Source organism: Triticum dicoccoides, chromosome 2A (assembly GCF_002162155.2).
Source record: "Triticum dicoccoides isolate Atlit2015 ecotype Zavitan chromosome 2A, WEW_v2.0, whole genome shotgun sequence".
NCBI lineage: Eukaryota > Viridiplantae > Streptophyta > Magnoliopsida > Poales > Poaceae > Triticum > Triticum dicoccoides.
Window position 1 is genome coordinate 93955613 of NC_041382.1, and position 15662 is coordinate 93971274.

At 48.1% G+C, this 15662-nt stretch overlaps 1 protein-coding gene across 1 annotated transcript in view; it reads left to right on the forward strand.

Moving 5' to 3' along the window:
* Positions 1 to 3967: 3967 nt before the first annotated feature.
* Positions 3968 to 15662, forward strand: part of LOC119357696 — a 183166-nt gene continuing 171471 nt past the window's right edge. Inside the window, exon 1 of the mRNA XM_037624558.1 lies at positions 3968 to 4263. Coding sequence (XP_037480455.1) covers positions 3968 to 4263 — 296 coding nt within the window. The remainder of the gene's footprint in view (positions 4264 to 15662) is intronic.

A 15662-nucleotide genomic window follows, 5' to 3' on the forward strand; every position in this document is an offset into this window, starting at 1 on the left:
CTAAACCTATAATCTTCCACCAAATAAACCAACTAGCATCAACTACAAGATGTAATCAACAATACTAGCAACCCACATGTACCAATCTGAGGTTTTGAGACAGAGATTGGATACAAGAGATGAACTAGGGTTTGAGATGAGATGGTGCTAGTGAAGATGTTGATGAAGATTGATCCTCCCATGATGATAGGGTTGTTGGTGATGTCGATGGCTTCGATGTCCCCCTCCCAGAGGGAAGTGTTCCCGGCGGAATCGCTCGGCGAAGAGCAAAAGTGCTCATGCCCAGGTTCCGCCTCGAGACGGCGGCGCTTCGTCCCTATAGTCCTCTCTTAATTTTTCATAGGTCAAAACCCTTCATATAGCAAAAGATGGGGGCTGGAGGCCTGCCAATGGCCCCATAAGGCACTAGGGCGCAGTCAGGGGGGTTGCTGCGCCCTACTGCCTTGTGGGCAGCTGGTGGGTGATACGTCCATTTTGCATCATGTTTAACTACTATGATTTATAATGTTGTTATGCATAATAATGCTTTATGGAGTAATTCTAATGCCTTTTCTATCATAATATGCAAGGTTTACATAAAGAAGGAGAATACCGGCAGCTGGAATTCTGGACCTGAAAAAGCTACATTAGAGATACCTATTCTGCACATCTCTAAATGAGCTGAAATTTTACGGAGAATTATTTTGGAACATATAATAATTATTGGAGAAAAGAACCACCGTAGGGGGGCCACCTGGTGCCCACAAGACACCAGGATGCGCAAGGCCCCTAGGCGCGCCCTGGTAGGTTGTGGCCAGCCCAACCCACCTCTGATGCCCATCTTATGGTACATAAGGTCTTTTGACCTAGAAAAAAAGAGGACTTTTAGGATGGAGCGTTGCCATCTCGAGGAGGAATTTTGGCAGGAGCACTTTTGCCCTCCGGTGGAGCGATTACTCCGGGGGAACTTCCTTTCCGGAGGGGAAAATCGAAGCCATCACCATGACCAACAACCCTCTCACCTTTGGGAGGCCAATCTCCATCAACATCTTCAACAACACCATCTCATCTCAAACCCTGGTTCATCCCTTGTGTTCAATATTTGTACCGGAACCTCAGATTGGTACCTGTGGGTGACTAGTAGTGTTGATTACATCTTGTAGTTGATTACTATATGGTTTATTTGGTGGAAGATTATATGTTCAGATCCATTGTGCTATTTAATACCCCTTTGATCTTGAGCATGAATATCATTTGTGAGTAGTTACCTTTGTTCTTGAGGTCACAGGAGAAGTCATGTTGCAAGTAACCATGTGAATTTGATATGTGTTCGATATTTTGGTGATATGTATGTTGTGATTCCCTTAGTGGTGTCATGTGAACATTGACTACATGACACTTCACCATCTTTGGGCCTAAGGGAATGCACTGTGGAGTAGTTATTAGATGATGGGTTGCTAGAGTGACAGAAGCTTAAACCCTAGTTTATGCGCTACTTCGTAAGGGACTGATTTGGATCCATATGTTTAATGCTATGGTTAGATTTGATCTTAATACTTTTCTCGTAGTTGCAGACTTGCGAGGGGGTTAATTATAAGTGGGAGGTTTTTTCAAGTAAGAACAACACCCAAGCACCGGTCCACCCACATATCAAATTATCAAAGTAGCGAATGCAAATCAAACTAACATGATGAAAGTGACTAGATGGAATTCCCATGTGTCCTCAAGAACGCTTTGCTTATTATAAGAGATCATTTTAGCCTGTCCTTTTCTACAAAAGGATTGGGATACTTTGATGCACTTCATTTACTGTTACTGTTACTTGCTCATTACAAATTATCTTGCTATCAAACTACCTGTTACCGACAATTTCAGTGCTTCCAGAAATTACTTTGCTGAAAACCACTTGTCATTTCCTTCTGCTCCTCATTGGGTTCGACACTCTTACTTATCAAAAGGACTATGATTGATCCCCTATTGTCGGTGTCAAAACCGGCGGATCTCAGGTAGGGGGTCCCGAGCTGTGCGTCTGAGGTTGATGGTAACAGGAGACAGGGAACACAATGTTTACCCTGGTTCAGGCCCTCTCGATGGAGGTAAAACCCTACGTCCTGCTAGATTAATATTGATGAGTATGGGGGTTACAATAGTTGATCTACCACGAGATCATAATGGCTAAAACCCTAGAAGTCTAGCCTATCTGATTATGATTGTTCTGTGCCTCTACGGACTAAACCCTCTGGTTTATATTGACACCGGAGGGGACCAGGGTTGTACAAAGTCAGTTACAGAGAAAGGAATCTTCATATTGGGATGCCAAGCTTTCCTTCCACGCCAAGGAAAGTCCCATTCGGACACGGGTGGGAGTCTTCGGTCTTGCATCTTAACTGTCCATCAGTCCGGCCTACATACCACAGTACAGACGCCCAAGGACCCCCTAATCTAGGACTCCCTCAGTAGCCCCTGAACCAGGCTTCAATGACGAGGTGTCCAGCGCATATATTGGCTTCGGCATTGCAAGGCGGGTTCCTTCTCCAAACATTCCAACACCGTCTTCGGACGCAACGAGCGTATCCGGCTCTACAAAACAAATACCACACACCACCACAGAGGAAACAATATTTTGCGAGTCCAATCTGCTGACAATTTTTTTGTGATGTGATATAACGTCACCATCTGGTTATTATATCAAACCATTTTTTTCTTTGCTCACCGTTCCACGTTCCAAGACGTGATTTCATTGGCACATCTTGTCGAAGCAGAGATCATGCCCCCTTATTGCGGGATCCTCATCAACACAGGCGTGGGGATTCCAACCGTCCGGTTGGCATGATTCCTTAAGAATAGGAAGGTTTCAAGGTCGAGGAAGAGGTGTTTGATATTTATTGCCTTTATAAAGGGACTAAGGCCCGTCTGGCTTCTTTACGCCAACTCTTTCCTCATCCTCTCCAACCTCGAGCTCCAGCACCCAAGGTTTCAATTGTTTCAAGCTTCCCAGTCATGGCCGGCCCCAGTCCTCAAGGTTGGTGGGTGCCTTCCTCCGTCACAGAGGAGGACATTGCGAAGCTCCGAGCGGCTAGATATCTGACCGCGGAAATCCCCCACAGGCTTCGTGCTCAAGGGCAAGTTATTCCTATTCCCAGATCCAGCGAGAGGGTCGTATTCATCTCCCACTTCCTCCGAGGGCTGGGGTTCGCCCTCTACCCCTTTGTTCGAGGGCTTATGTTCTATTACGGGCGATCTAACTCCGGACTCCTTCCTTCATATCTTGGCATTCATTATTACATGTGAAGCTTTCCTCTGTATTCCCCCACACTTCGGCTTGTGGCTTAAGACCTTTAATGTGCAGCCGAAGGTAGTCGATGGGGGACGCGCAGAGTGCGGTGGTGCTACAGTGGGTAAACTTATCAACGCTCCCTGGCTAAAAGGATCCTTCACAGAATCTTCCGACTTATGGCAACGGGAGTGGTTTTATATCACTGAACCCCATGGCACCAAGTGGGCAGCTACACCTGCGTTCCGATCTGGGGTTGGACTGGGGATCAACCGATGAAGTGCAGACTCTTTAGAGCCGCATCCGGAGTCTCCTTGAGAGGGACACTGAACTCATCGACGTGATTCAAGTAATGCTAGTCCGTCGGGTCCTCCCATGCCAAAGATGGCCCTCCACATGCGGGAGTTTAATCCAGAAGGACCATGAACCCTTCAGCACTTCTTCGAAGCGACACATAGAGGAATGTGGAAGTTATTTTTCGGGAAACGAAAACAGTGGCCGGACACCACAGAAGACATAGGCCTCGACTACAACCATCCGGATACCTTGGTAAGCACTCGATTCTTGAACACAGCTTGGATACGCATCTCATGATAATGTGCTGAGAAAACCATCTTCTTCCAGGGCTGGATAAAGAAGGTAGAGCGAATTAGGTGTTCGGCTCCTCTTCCCGAAGACTCAGCTAGTCCCATACTAGCAAGGATGCTGGTCCCGATGCCATACCAGGCGCCGGTGGAGGAGGAGAATGAGAAGAGCGGGGGAGCCAAAGGCGGCTTCCATCCTAGAGGCAAACCACACACTGTGTCCGGGGAGACTAGGGATCCCTCTTCCAAAGACAAAAGGGAAGAAGAAGCTGACATCCCTTCTTCCCATGGTAAGAAAAGGGCCGCCTCCGAGAGTTGGGAGGTAAGGGCTCCTAAGCAGGGCAAAACGCCCCTGTCGGGCGGTTCAGGATCGGAAGGTGTTGTTGTCGCACAATCCCTTCGTAAGGACAAGCCTCCAGCCGAATTGTAAGTGAACAAAGATATTTTAAACATACCCCGTTCCTTTTCTCTTTGCAAAGGTAACATCTAGAATATGCGTTTTGTAGTCCGGCACACAGTCTTCCTCAACAATCCTCCTCCTCGGGGGACCTTTTACCCGAGATGATGGAAAGCGAAACGCCTCCACAAGCTTCCTCGCCCAACAGGGTGGACGACGTTGAGGTGTCATCCCAGAGGGTCTCTCCCGATGGGGCGATAATAGAGCCAGCGCCCCAAGGTGAAACTTCAGTCGCCTAGAGTCCGAAGTGTGCGGTCCCTACAAGGGTTAACAATAAAGGCTCTGGACTATCCGGTTTACAGCCGAAGACGACTCTAGGGTCGAGTAAACCTACCCTGTCGAAGGGAGTCCGTACTGCCACAGCTGCTTCCAGGAATCCGTTTGCGCCGCATACACTGACGGACATGTTACGGTGTTTGTCAATCTCAGATGATCATCGTACCTTGATGGGTACGGTGGTCAAGAGGATTCTGTCTGCGAAAGGTGGATTGAATGAAGCCTTCATGAGCCTACTAAGAGGCTTTGAGGTATGTAATGTTCGATTGTGCTTTATACACAAAAATGCACCTGTGTAAAGATAGTATCCCCTGAGACTCTAGTTGGCGCCAAAAGGTAGGCAATCAGAGGATCGAAAAAGATGTCCTCAGGTAATAATCTAATGACTCGAAACACATGTTGGTACCTCCATGATGACTTCACACGCTATAGAGGTTGTAGGTCTGGAGCATAAGCTTGATGTGGCGGATAACGACATCACGCTTATTAACAGGCGACTCGACGAGGCGCAAGGTATGTGTTAGAATATGTATAGTAACACAAGCACGAAGCTAGAATTATGTTCTGAGACGTGCGTATCTGCAGAAGGTGCTGCCGCGGTTGAGACTCTTCGGGCTGAACTTGCCCGAGCCAAGGAGCAAGCCCGGATGAGTAATGTGGCTGCCCAGAAGGCAGCTGATGAGTTAGAAGCCAGACAGGCCACGCAGCGCCAGTGTGAGGAGAGAATGGCCACTATGGTGCGCGAGCTGAAGGAAGCCACTGTCCGGTGCGAATTCCTCGAGAAGGATAACAAGGCCAAAGTGACCGATCTTGACAAGGCATTACAAGAGGCAAGAGAAGCACGATCTGAGTCTAGAGAGGCTCGGGAAGAAATCTGGCAGGCTGGGGAAGTAGCGGCCGGTAAGCCTTTCTTATTACAAACTAAGTTTGGCAATTCGAAGTATGCCCCTCTTAATCAAGTGTGGAGCTCCCCATGCGCCTTTTTGGACTTGCCGAAGAGTGCCTCCGATGCGGCGCGGTTTTACGAAGCGCGGGAAGGGCATGCAACGGAGAAGATTTTTTGGTCACAATTCGGCATGCCGAAGTGCCCACTGTTACTGAACGAACATATGGCCCAGTGGGCCGAGCTCCACAAAATACCAGCTCTGCCATGAAGGACATCGTAGTCCGGCTATGGCCAACTGAGCCAATTCCGAAGAGTTATTTCGGTTTGGTATGGCGACTAAGTGATGCGGTGCCGTGTATCGATGCTGTTAAGCGGTCCACGTGCATTGAAGGTGCACGGATGGCCCTTGCCCAAGTGAAGACGTACTGGGCGAAGATGAAGGCCACCGATGTTGCAGCGAAAAGTCCACCTGAGGGCAAGGAGCATCACACACCAGAGTATTATTTTGAAGATGTCTTAGAGGGTGCCCGCTTGATAGAGGGTCAGTGCTCGAAAGAGATGATGTTCGAGTAAAATGTATTGAGATTGTAAAAACAATATTATTATAATTTAAGATTAGGCCTAGAAGTTGTGGCTCCTCCTGTGCGGCCGTTTTTGTACAATCTGAAAGTTTTCCAGTCGTCGGCGGTGTTCGGAAAAGCACTTGATCACTCTTGATCCAACGTCTTGGTCCGTGAAGGAGGTGTCAATGCGGCGAACTAGGCAATCGGACTATAGGGCTTCAGTACTTTCACTTAGCCATAGGAGTTTGACGGTGGGTCTATGATATAGCCCCTGGTATGTACGCAATCATCCAAGTACAATGCGTTACATGAGTGACCAGAAGAACGGTCCTTCGTGCAATACAGGAGGAATCGCGAAAGATTCTAATAAGTCATCGAGTGGTTGACCAGCTCTCGCCGCATCATGACAGTTAGTGTGACACCCCAAAATTTTGGCCTTGTTTTATTAAATTAAATTTTTTTTCCAGGAATTAAAATGGCCATATTTGAACTACAACCATTTGATAGATTCACTTAAAATTTCCACAAAAATTTGGAGATGTCATGTGATGTTTTTAAATCACTTTTATGCAAAAAAATATTTCATTCACTAAATATTTTGAGCCCTACTCTCAATTTTTCTTCTCTGGTCCAGAGTGCAATTTGCACTACAACCTATTTGAGTATTCATTTAAAACTTCTACCAAAATTAAGGAAGGTCAGTAGGAGCCTGTTATCCCTCTTTGTGCAAAAAACTAATTATGTTCTTTAAAAAATTTGAGTGAATCAACCTCATTTCCATTCTGGACCAACTTGAGGATTTGTACAGCAACCACCATTTTAGTTGCTCCTATACCCTTAACTTTTTCTCCTACTTGTAGTCCCCCATGTTAAACCCTTAAGTCCAGGAGCATGCACCATTTAGATCATTTTTGGTTCATGGAATAATGTCATTTATTTCCTGTCCAGAATTGAAGTTTTGTAAAACTTGCACTAACAAGTTTCTTCTTTTGTCCAACTAACATCACCACTCTCTCTTTCATCCACAGAGACACTGATCTGGAGATTTTAGCCACTCCAAGAAATGCCTAAGTGCCCTTGGCATTTTGTCAAACACCTGGTATGCATGGCCAGTTTTGACATGTTTTTGTCTTTGCATTGTGACCTTGCACCTCTGATCAAACCAGCATGTCCACTAGACTCCCTGTTCCTCCTAACCTAGGTCTGTTAATTGCCAGTCTCAACCAAGCTCTGTAGCATGCTCTGGCATTTTGTCGAGCACACCTAGTGCGTGCACTGGACGCGCCCAGAGCGCGCGTATTGCAGCCGCGCGCCCGAGCCGACACGCTGGCCCCCACGGCTTTGGCCCGCTCTGCAGAACCGTGCCGCGCACTCCCTTTCTCTCCGCTACACGCCAAGCAGCCCCCGCCGCGCCCGGCAGGCCAAGCGCTAGCCGCCGCCGCCGCCCAACAGCCCTGCGCCATTCAGCGCCGCCCAAGCCTCGCCCGCTCGCCACCTGGCCCTTGGAGCAGTGCGAGCTCATCCGCAAGCGTGTCTGCTAGCCCTCGTCGCCGCCACGTCGCCCTAGCTACAGAACGTCGGTTCGCCGGAGAGCTTATCCACGGCCGCCGCGGAACCGCCTTGCCACGCTATAAAAGGGAAGCCCCGAGCGTCTCCAAGCCCTCAGGTAGCCTCATGCCGTCTCACTAGCGCCCCCATCGTCACCAATTGGAAGGGAGCAGGTCTTTTTCAACCTCTCCGGTCAGTTCGGCCACCGCCGCCTCCCGGCTCCATTCGGCGCAACCAGAGCTTCCCCCTCTCCGTTCTCTTCACCAGGAACCATCTCATCCTCTCGTGAACTCGCTCCCCTGCTTGATTTTGATCGGGAGCCATCGCCACCACAAACTCACTTTGTCACCGAAGCTTCCCTTCGCCGCGGAGCTCGCCGCCGGCAATTTACTCCTTCCCCAGCAACCCTTCGACCACCGGGAGAAACGCCCCAGCCGTGCGGATCCATCCCCACCCTCGGGGGCCCGCGAGGAACAGCCAAACGCCGGCGACGATCGCCGGAGCCCCGCTCCGCTCGGGCAGAGGAGGGAGACGACGCACGGTGACTGGTCAAACCTGACCAGTGGGCCCCTGGACCCACTGTCAGCGACCCCGCGCCGTCCACGCTGGAGTAAGTGGAGGCGTCATACCCGTAATACGTCTTCTCTGCGCGAAAGCGTAATCTCTTCAAAACGTTTTCTTTTCTGTTTTAAATTAAAAACAGATATTGACCAGAACTTTGACTAGCTATAACTTTTTAAATATAAGTCCAAATGAGTTGATTCTTTTTCCTACCTTCTTCAAATTTGATCTAGTTTACTTTAAGATTTATTTAAAAAAATTTCAAACAACTTTTTGGTTCTGTTTTTGAAATATATGTTAATTCAAATATATTTTTCAAATAGGATTTTGGGGAAAGAGAAGAAAACTTTCAAAAGTTTGGAGAGCACCCTGCCTTTCCACACATTGAAGGCAAGCATTCTGAACCCCGGCATAATAATTTTTGGAGTAATCATTGATGCATTTATAACACCACCGCATTTCGAAGGACTTGTTGTTTCATGTGATATGATCATATGCATGGGTGCATGTTATTGATTTCCATGCTGTTGGAAATGAACACACTTGTGATGATAATCATCCTCATGTGCCTCGCATGCATACCGGTAGGAACCGGGAAAACCTCTGCCTTGGGTAGGCATGAGTTTGTCGCCGGTCACCGTCGGGACGGTTATGTCCGGTATGGCATGGTAAGATATAATGAGTGTTAATTGTATTGGTTGAAATATATTCGTTATACTAATCATGCAGGGAATACTTGAACCTCCTGAGTCGACTGTAGATCGAGTCTTGTTCCAGTAACCCCCATACTTGTTTCGTACTACCACTCGTCTCTACAGCAAGTAGAGTACGGTTCAGTAAGTTGTCAACCTCTTTCTAGCACACACCGTACAGAGAGGCCATGGTGGAAGATACTAGTTGTAACTGGTAGGCAGGCCACCTGGTCCGGGAGCATGGGTGTTTCCGGTTGGGACCGAGAGGGGAGGCCACCCCTTAGAGCGCGCGATATAAATTTGATCCCATGCTACGCGAGGTTGTAGCCTCCCCACTTAGAGTTTGCTTAACAGGTGTCGTGGGTGATTCCAGACACGTGTGTGATAAGCTGGTGTGTGCAAGTTAGGTGTGTTTTCAACAAAAAGACCGTAGATGGAATTAGTCCCGATGGACTAGAGAAATCCGTTACTCGTGGGTAAAGAGTACACCCTCTGCAGAGAATAAACCTATTCGAATAGCCGTGTCCATGGTTAAGGATTACAGTCTGGGATGGGTCAAGTATCGGTCTTAGTGTCGGTCTTCGGAGGTGAAACTATTAATCCAGAAATGGAATTACTACTTGTGACTGGTGATAACTATGATTATTATTATTTGACTAACCCATGATATTATTGTTATTATCGTGTATCTCTGGGATGGTTCTACCTCCGGGATATTCACTTTGATTGTTTCTTTTAAAGCCCTTTATGAGGCGTCGCCCAGACGCCCGACTGTGGCATTTCTTTTAAAGCCCTTTTTGTGGCGTCGCTCAGACGCCCGACTGTGGCATTTCTTTTAAAGCCCTTTATGAGGCGTCGCTCAGACGCCCGACTGTGGCATTTCTTTTAAAGCCCTTTATGAGGCGTCGCTCAGACGCCCGACTGTGGCATTTCTTTTAAAGCCCTTTATGTGGCGTCGCTCAGACGCCCGACTGTGGCATTACTTGTTATTTATTTCATAAATTTCTTTTATACTATCAGGTTATTGCAATTTTATAAATAGCTTGCTTGCACGCATCCGAGAGTTACTTATCTTTTGTGGCCGACGTCATGAGCATAAAATATTTTTCAGCACATCATTGTTATATTATACATGTGTTCATAATGTTTGCGAGTACATTCAAAGTACTCACTGGCTTGTCCCTGGCTATTGTCTTGGCCAGATTTTTCTGCACGGAGAGGAGCGACGCGATGCCAGCTCCGGAACCCACGCAATGGAGATAGCAGCCTCGCGAAGATAGGAATTTAACCTGGTCAGCTGTTCCCGTGGGGAATGGAGTCCCATAGACACAGATGTTTCACAACCCGCTTCCGCCATCAACCACTAGAAACCATTGGTTGTACCCACAGGCCAGAATGGTCTTGTACTTCATATTCTATATTTTGCTTGGAATTTCTGTATCAAGTTGGAGCCTCATCAGCTAACAGTAATCCTGGGGCTGATGAGCACGACAGTCTTTTCTGGAAATTTATTACCCGGAAAACCGGTCGTGACAGACTTGGCATCAGAGCCAGGCTGACCATTGGCTAATCCTATCCTAGCCAGGTCAATAAACTTAGGCAAACCAACCCACCAGACCTTAACCAAACCCCAGCCAAGCTTCTCGTGCAAGATAGCCACACAGTGACCCAACACCTTTTGGCAGTCGGTGCCCAACCTATCAACCTAACCTGTCACTCATGCGCCAGTGACCGGCCCCTAAATAGTCCTTTCTCGCAAGCGTTCGAAGGAAGACTCCGTCCCCTTTTTCTTATAAAAAGGGGCACGCTAGCCTCAACCCAGCACAGCACAGCCGCTACCCCCAAACCAAGCCACAATGCCTGGACCTATAGTGCACAACGAAACCACCGCAACCAACCTTGGAGGTTTTGTGACCATTCTCGCAAACCTCACCCGTCGTGCCTACGCGTTAGAGGAGCCACCAGAATATGTTGTGTATCAAGGACCCATGAGCGGTGAAGACCGCCAATTCTGGGCCACTGTGCACATTTACGGTAGGAGTCTAGCACCCGAGCGCCCCTACCGGTTCACCGGAAGAACAACTTCCTTTGAGCCACAAGCCATCCAGCTAGCCGCTCGAGAGGCTATAGTTCATCTCAGGCACTTGTCGCCCAGAGTTAACTGTCGCTCGTTCCACTACTACCCCAGACGAGAAGGGTATGGTAGACCACCCCAAGTCGCCAATGGAGACCATGAGACGGACCCCGCATTGTTGCACCTAGTGCGCTATGTAAGTGCACTAGAGGCACTGTTCGACCAGATCACCATTGATCTAATAGCAGCTCGTGGAGAGCTGGTTCGTCGAGCCCCGGCGAGAGAAGAAAACGAGCCCAATACCAACAACCCGGTCGTGCTGTTTGGACAACCAATCGAGACCCCGAGATCTGCCCCAGCCATCGGCCAAGGTGCTGCGATAACCCCCGAAGTGCTTCGTAGCATATTGGGAGCACACTCCAACGGGGTTGTGGCCAACAATCCCCGCAATGGTCATTCTCACTACCCCGACCCTGCAGTTCCTCCGCCATCTCCGACTAATCCCGGCAGAGAGACACGTGGAGAAGCCTCGACATCCGCCAGGCACGCCCGTTTAGACATAAACGAGGTAGACTGAGCCGTATGAGTAGTACCAAGTTTCAATGTATCCTCGCTTTGTAATCATGCGACCGCATATATTAACGCAGCCTGTCTTTGCGCCTCTGTTTTAATAATAGCCTTGCATGTTTGGTCAGCGCATAGCTGCATATTCTTCCGGGCACAACTACCAAAACTAGCCCGACAACAACCACAGTAACACATCTCTTTATGAGATATGTGTATCTCTGACACTGACCTGACCTTTGGAGCCAAGCTGGCAAATTTATTACTTTTCGCCACGGCAAAACGATCCGGCTCCATTGCTATATAAAGGCCACCTTGTGACCTTACCCAGCAACCCTCACTTTGCGCACAACCCTCACTATGGAACCCGTCAATAATTGGATTGATGATCAGAGCTGCCGATCCTTCGGGACGAGTATGACTAATTTTTGGGGGAATTCGCTCTATGGCGTATGTGTCCCATAGTGCGTGCGTGTGCTCCCCTGTGGGGGTGTGCGTCGCATATACCATATTTACGGTTTGCACTTCGGGGGGGGGGGTTGCTTCTGAACTCCGGTATTCGGCCGGCGAGTCTCTTCGTCATCGCTATCACTGGGGGGCCCCTTCCCCTTGTGTCCGGCTTTTAATTTGCCAGCTTGTTTGAAGACCCAACATCTTCTGTTGATATGGGTAGCTGGTTTATCGGGGGTGCCATGAATCTGGCATGGCCGATCCAATATCTTATAAAGGTTGGATGGTCCGTCTCTATTTGCCTTGGATGGTTTTTTCTGTTGACCGGACTTGGAGCCGCTGAATCCGACGTTAACTGTTGTGTCTTGTGTTATTTCATCATTATTACGACGCTTGTATTTATTGCGTCGTGGCTTTCCGTTGCCGTATCGGACTTCGGAAGTGCCTGGGTCGCTGGCGCCATTGCTCCTACGAGCGAGCCAACTGTCTTCTCCCATGCAAAAGCGGGTCATAAGAGCAGTAAGGGCTGTCATGGATTTTGGTTTTTCCTGACCGAGGTGGCGAGTGAGCCATTCGTCCCGAACGTTGTGTTTGAAGGCCGCGAGGGCTTCGGTGTCCAGACAATCGACAATTTGGTTCTTTTTAATTGAGAACCTAGTCCAGAGCTTTCTGGCTGACTCTTCGGGCTACTGTATGATGTGACTTAAGTCATCGATGTCTGGTGGCCGGACATATGTGCCTTGGAAGTTATCACGAAAGGCGTCTTCCAGGTCTTCCCAGCTGCTAACGGAGTTCTCTGGAAGGCTGGTTAACCAGTGCCGAGCTGGTCCTTTTAGTTTTAGTGGTACGTATTTAATGGCGTGAAGGTCATCACCGCGGGCCATGTGGATATGGAGAAGATAGTCCTCAATCCATACCACGGGATCCGTTGTTCCATCGTATGATTCAATATTCATGGGTTTAAACCCTTTCGGGAATTCGTGGTCCATTACTTCGTCGGTGAAGCAAAGTGGGTGAGCGGCGCCTCTATATCAGGCCATGTCGCGACGTGGCTCGGATGGAGTCCGTCTGCGGTTCTTGGCCCGGGCGTGAGAATGACTATTGCGTCCGGCAAGATAGCCTTTATCACGTGTCGGGGCACGTCCCCGTGATCCATAGATCGACCTGTTCTGACCTGCTTTACTGTCCAAGTCCTGGCGTAGGTCGTATGTGTGTCCCTGAGCTGTTTTATCTCTGCCTTTACGGTGAGGTAGGGCAGGCTGGTGTTCGGCTTGAGTTGCCGCTTTTCCCGACCACGTGCTGGTCGTTCATCTGCACTGCACGATGGTGGTATGGGCTCCAACACCTCGTCATCAAACTAAGGTAGCAATTTGCGCTTCGGGTAGCTTTTGGCTGGGTGCTTGAGGCCGTATTCCTCGACTGCCAGGACGTCAGTCCATCTATCGTTGAGCAGATCTTGATCAACTTGAAGCTGTTGCTGTTTCCTTTTCAGGCTCCTTGCGGTGGCTATTAGCTGGCGCTTGAAGTGCTCCTGCTCGAGAGGTTCCTCAGGCACGATAAAATCCTTGGTGCCGAGGCTCGCCTCTTCCTCGGAGAGCGGAAGATAATTATTGTCCTCCGAGTCTTTGTGCGTGGCCTGCTCATCAGGGCTAACTTGCCTGTCTTCTCGTTCATCTTGTTCGGAAGTCGCCTCAACGGGGTCTTCATTGTCTTCGGCATCATCCGGAGTGTTATCTTCTCCTGTGCCGGTGTTGCTGTCTTTGCTGCGGCGTGGCTTAGAGCGGCGCCGCTGACACCGACGCTTTGGTTGTATCTCGGGAGGTTTATCCTCAACTTTATCTTCCTTGTCATCGCCACTATTCTCTTTTGGTGCATTGATGTCTACTACACAACCTTCTTCTTGTAGACGTTGTTGGGCCTCCAAGTGCAGAGATTTGTAGGACAGTAGCAAATTTCCCTCAGGTGGATGACCTAAGGGTTTATCAATCCATAGGAGGCATAGGATGAAGATGGTCTCTCTCAAGCAACCCTGCAACCAAATAACAAAGAGTCTCTTGTGTCCCCAACACACCCAATACAATGGTAAATTGTATAGGTGCACTAGTTCGGTGAAGAGATGGTCATACAAGTGATATATGGATGGTAGATAAAGGTTTTTGTAATCTGAAAATATAAAAACAGCAAGGTAACAAATGATAAAAGTGAGCGTAAATGGTATTGCAATGTGTTGAAACAAGGCCTAGGGTTCATACTTTCACTAGTGCAAGTCCTCTCAACAATAATAACATAATTGGATCACATAACTATCCCTCAACATGCAACAAAGAGTCACTCCAAAGTCACTAATAGCGGAGAACGAACGAAGAGATTATGGTAGGGTACGAAACCACCTCAAAGTTATTCTTTCCAATCAAACCGTTGGGCTATTCCTATAAGTGTCACAAACAGCCCTAGAGTTCGTACTAGAATAACACCTTAAGACACAAATCAACCAAAACCCTAATGTCACCAAGATACTCCAATGTCACCTCAAGTATCCGTGGGTATGATTATACGATATGCGTCACACAATCTCATATTCATCTATTCAACCAAACAAAGGACCTCAAAGAGTGCCCCAAAGTTCTACCAGAAAATCACGATGAAAACGTGTGCCAACCCCTATGCATAGGTTCATGGGCGGAACCCGCAAGTTGATCACCAAAACATACATCAAGTGAATCACGTGGTATCCCATTTTCACCACAGATACGCACGTCAAGAGATACATCAAGTGTTCTCAAATCTTTAAAGACTCAATCCGATAAGATAACTTCAAAGGGGAAACTCAATTCATTACAAGAGAGTAGAGGGGGAAGAAACATCATAGGATCCAACTATAATAGCAAAGCTCGCGATACATCAAGATCGTATCATCTCAAGAACACGAGAGAGAGAGAGAGATCAAACACATAGCTACTGGTACATACCCTCAGCCCCAAGGGAGAACTACTCCATCCTTGTCATGGAGAGCACCGGGATGATGAAGATGGCCACCGGAGAGGGATTGCCCCTCCGGCAGGGTGCCGGAACGGGCCTAGATTGGTTTTCGGTGGCTACGGAGGCTTCTGGCGGCGGAACTCCCGATCTATTGTCTGTTCTGGAAGTTTTAGGGTACGTGATTATATATGGATGCAGGAAGTACGTCGGTGGAGCTTTGGGGGCCCCACAAGGCAGGGGGCGCGCCCTAGGGGGGCGCCCCCACCCTCATGAGCACCTCCCTTGGCTCCTGACGTGGCGTCCAAGTCCATCTGGTAGCTTTCCTTCCAAAAATAACTTCTCTAGTTGATTTCGTTCCGTTTCGACTCCGTTTGATATTCCTTTTCTTCAAAACACTGAAATAGGCAAAAAGACAGCAATTCTGGGTTGGGCCTAAGGTTAATACGTTAGTCCCAAAAATAATATAGAAGTGGATAATAAAGCCCAATATTGCTCAAAACAGTAGATAACATAGAATGGAGCAATCAAAAATTATAGATACGTTGGAGACGTATCAAGCATCCCCAAGCTTAATTCCTGCTCGTCCTCAAGTAGGTAAATGATAAAAACAGAATTTTTGATGCGGAGTGCTACTTGGCATAATTTCAATGTAATTCTTCTTAATTGTGGCATGAATATTCAGATCCATAAGATTCAAGACGAAAGTTCATATTGACATAAAATGATAATACTTCAAGCATACTAACTAAGCAATTATGCCTTCTCAAAATAACAT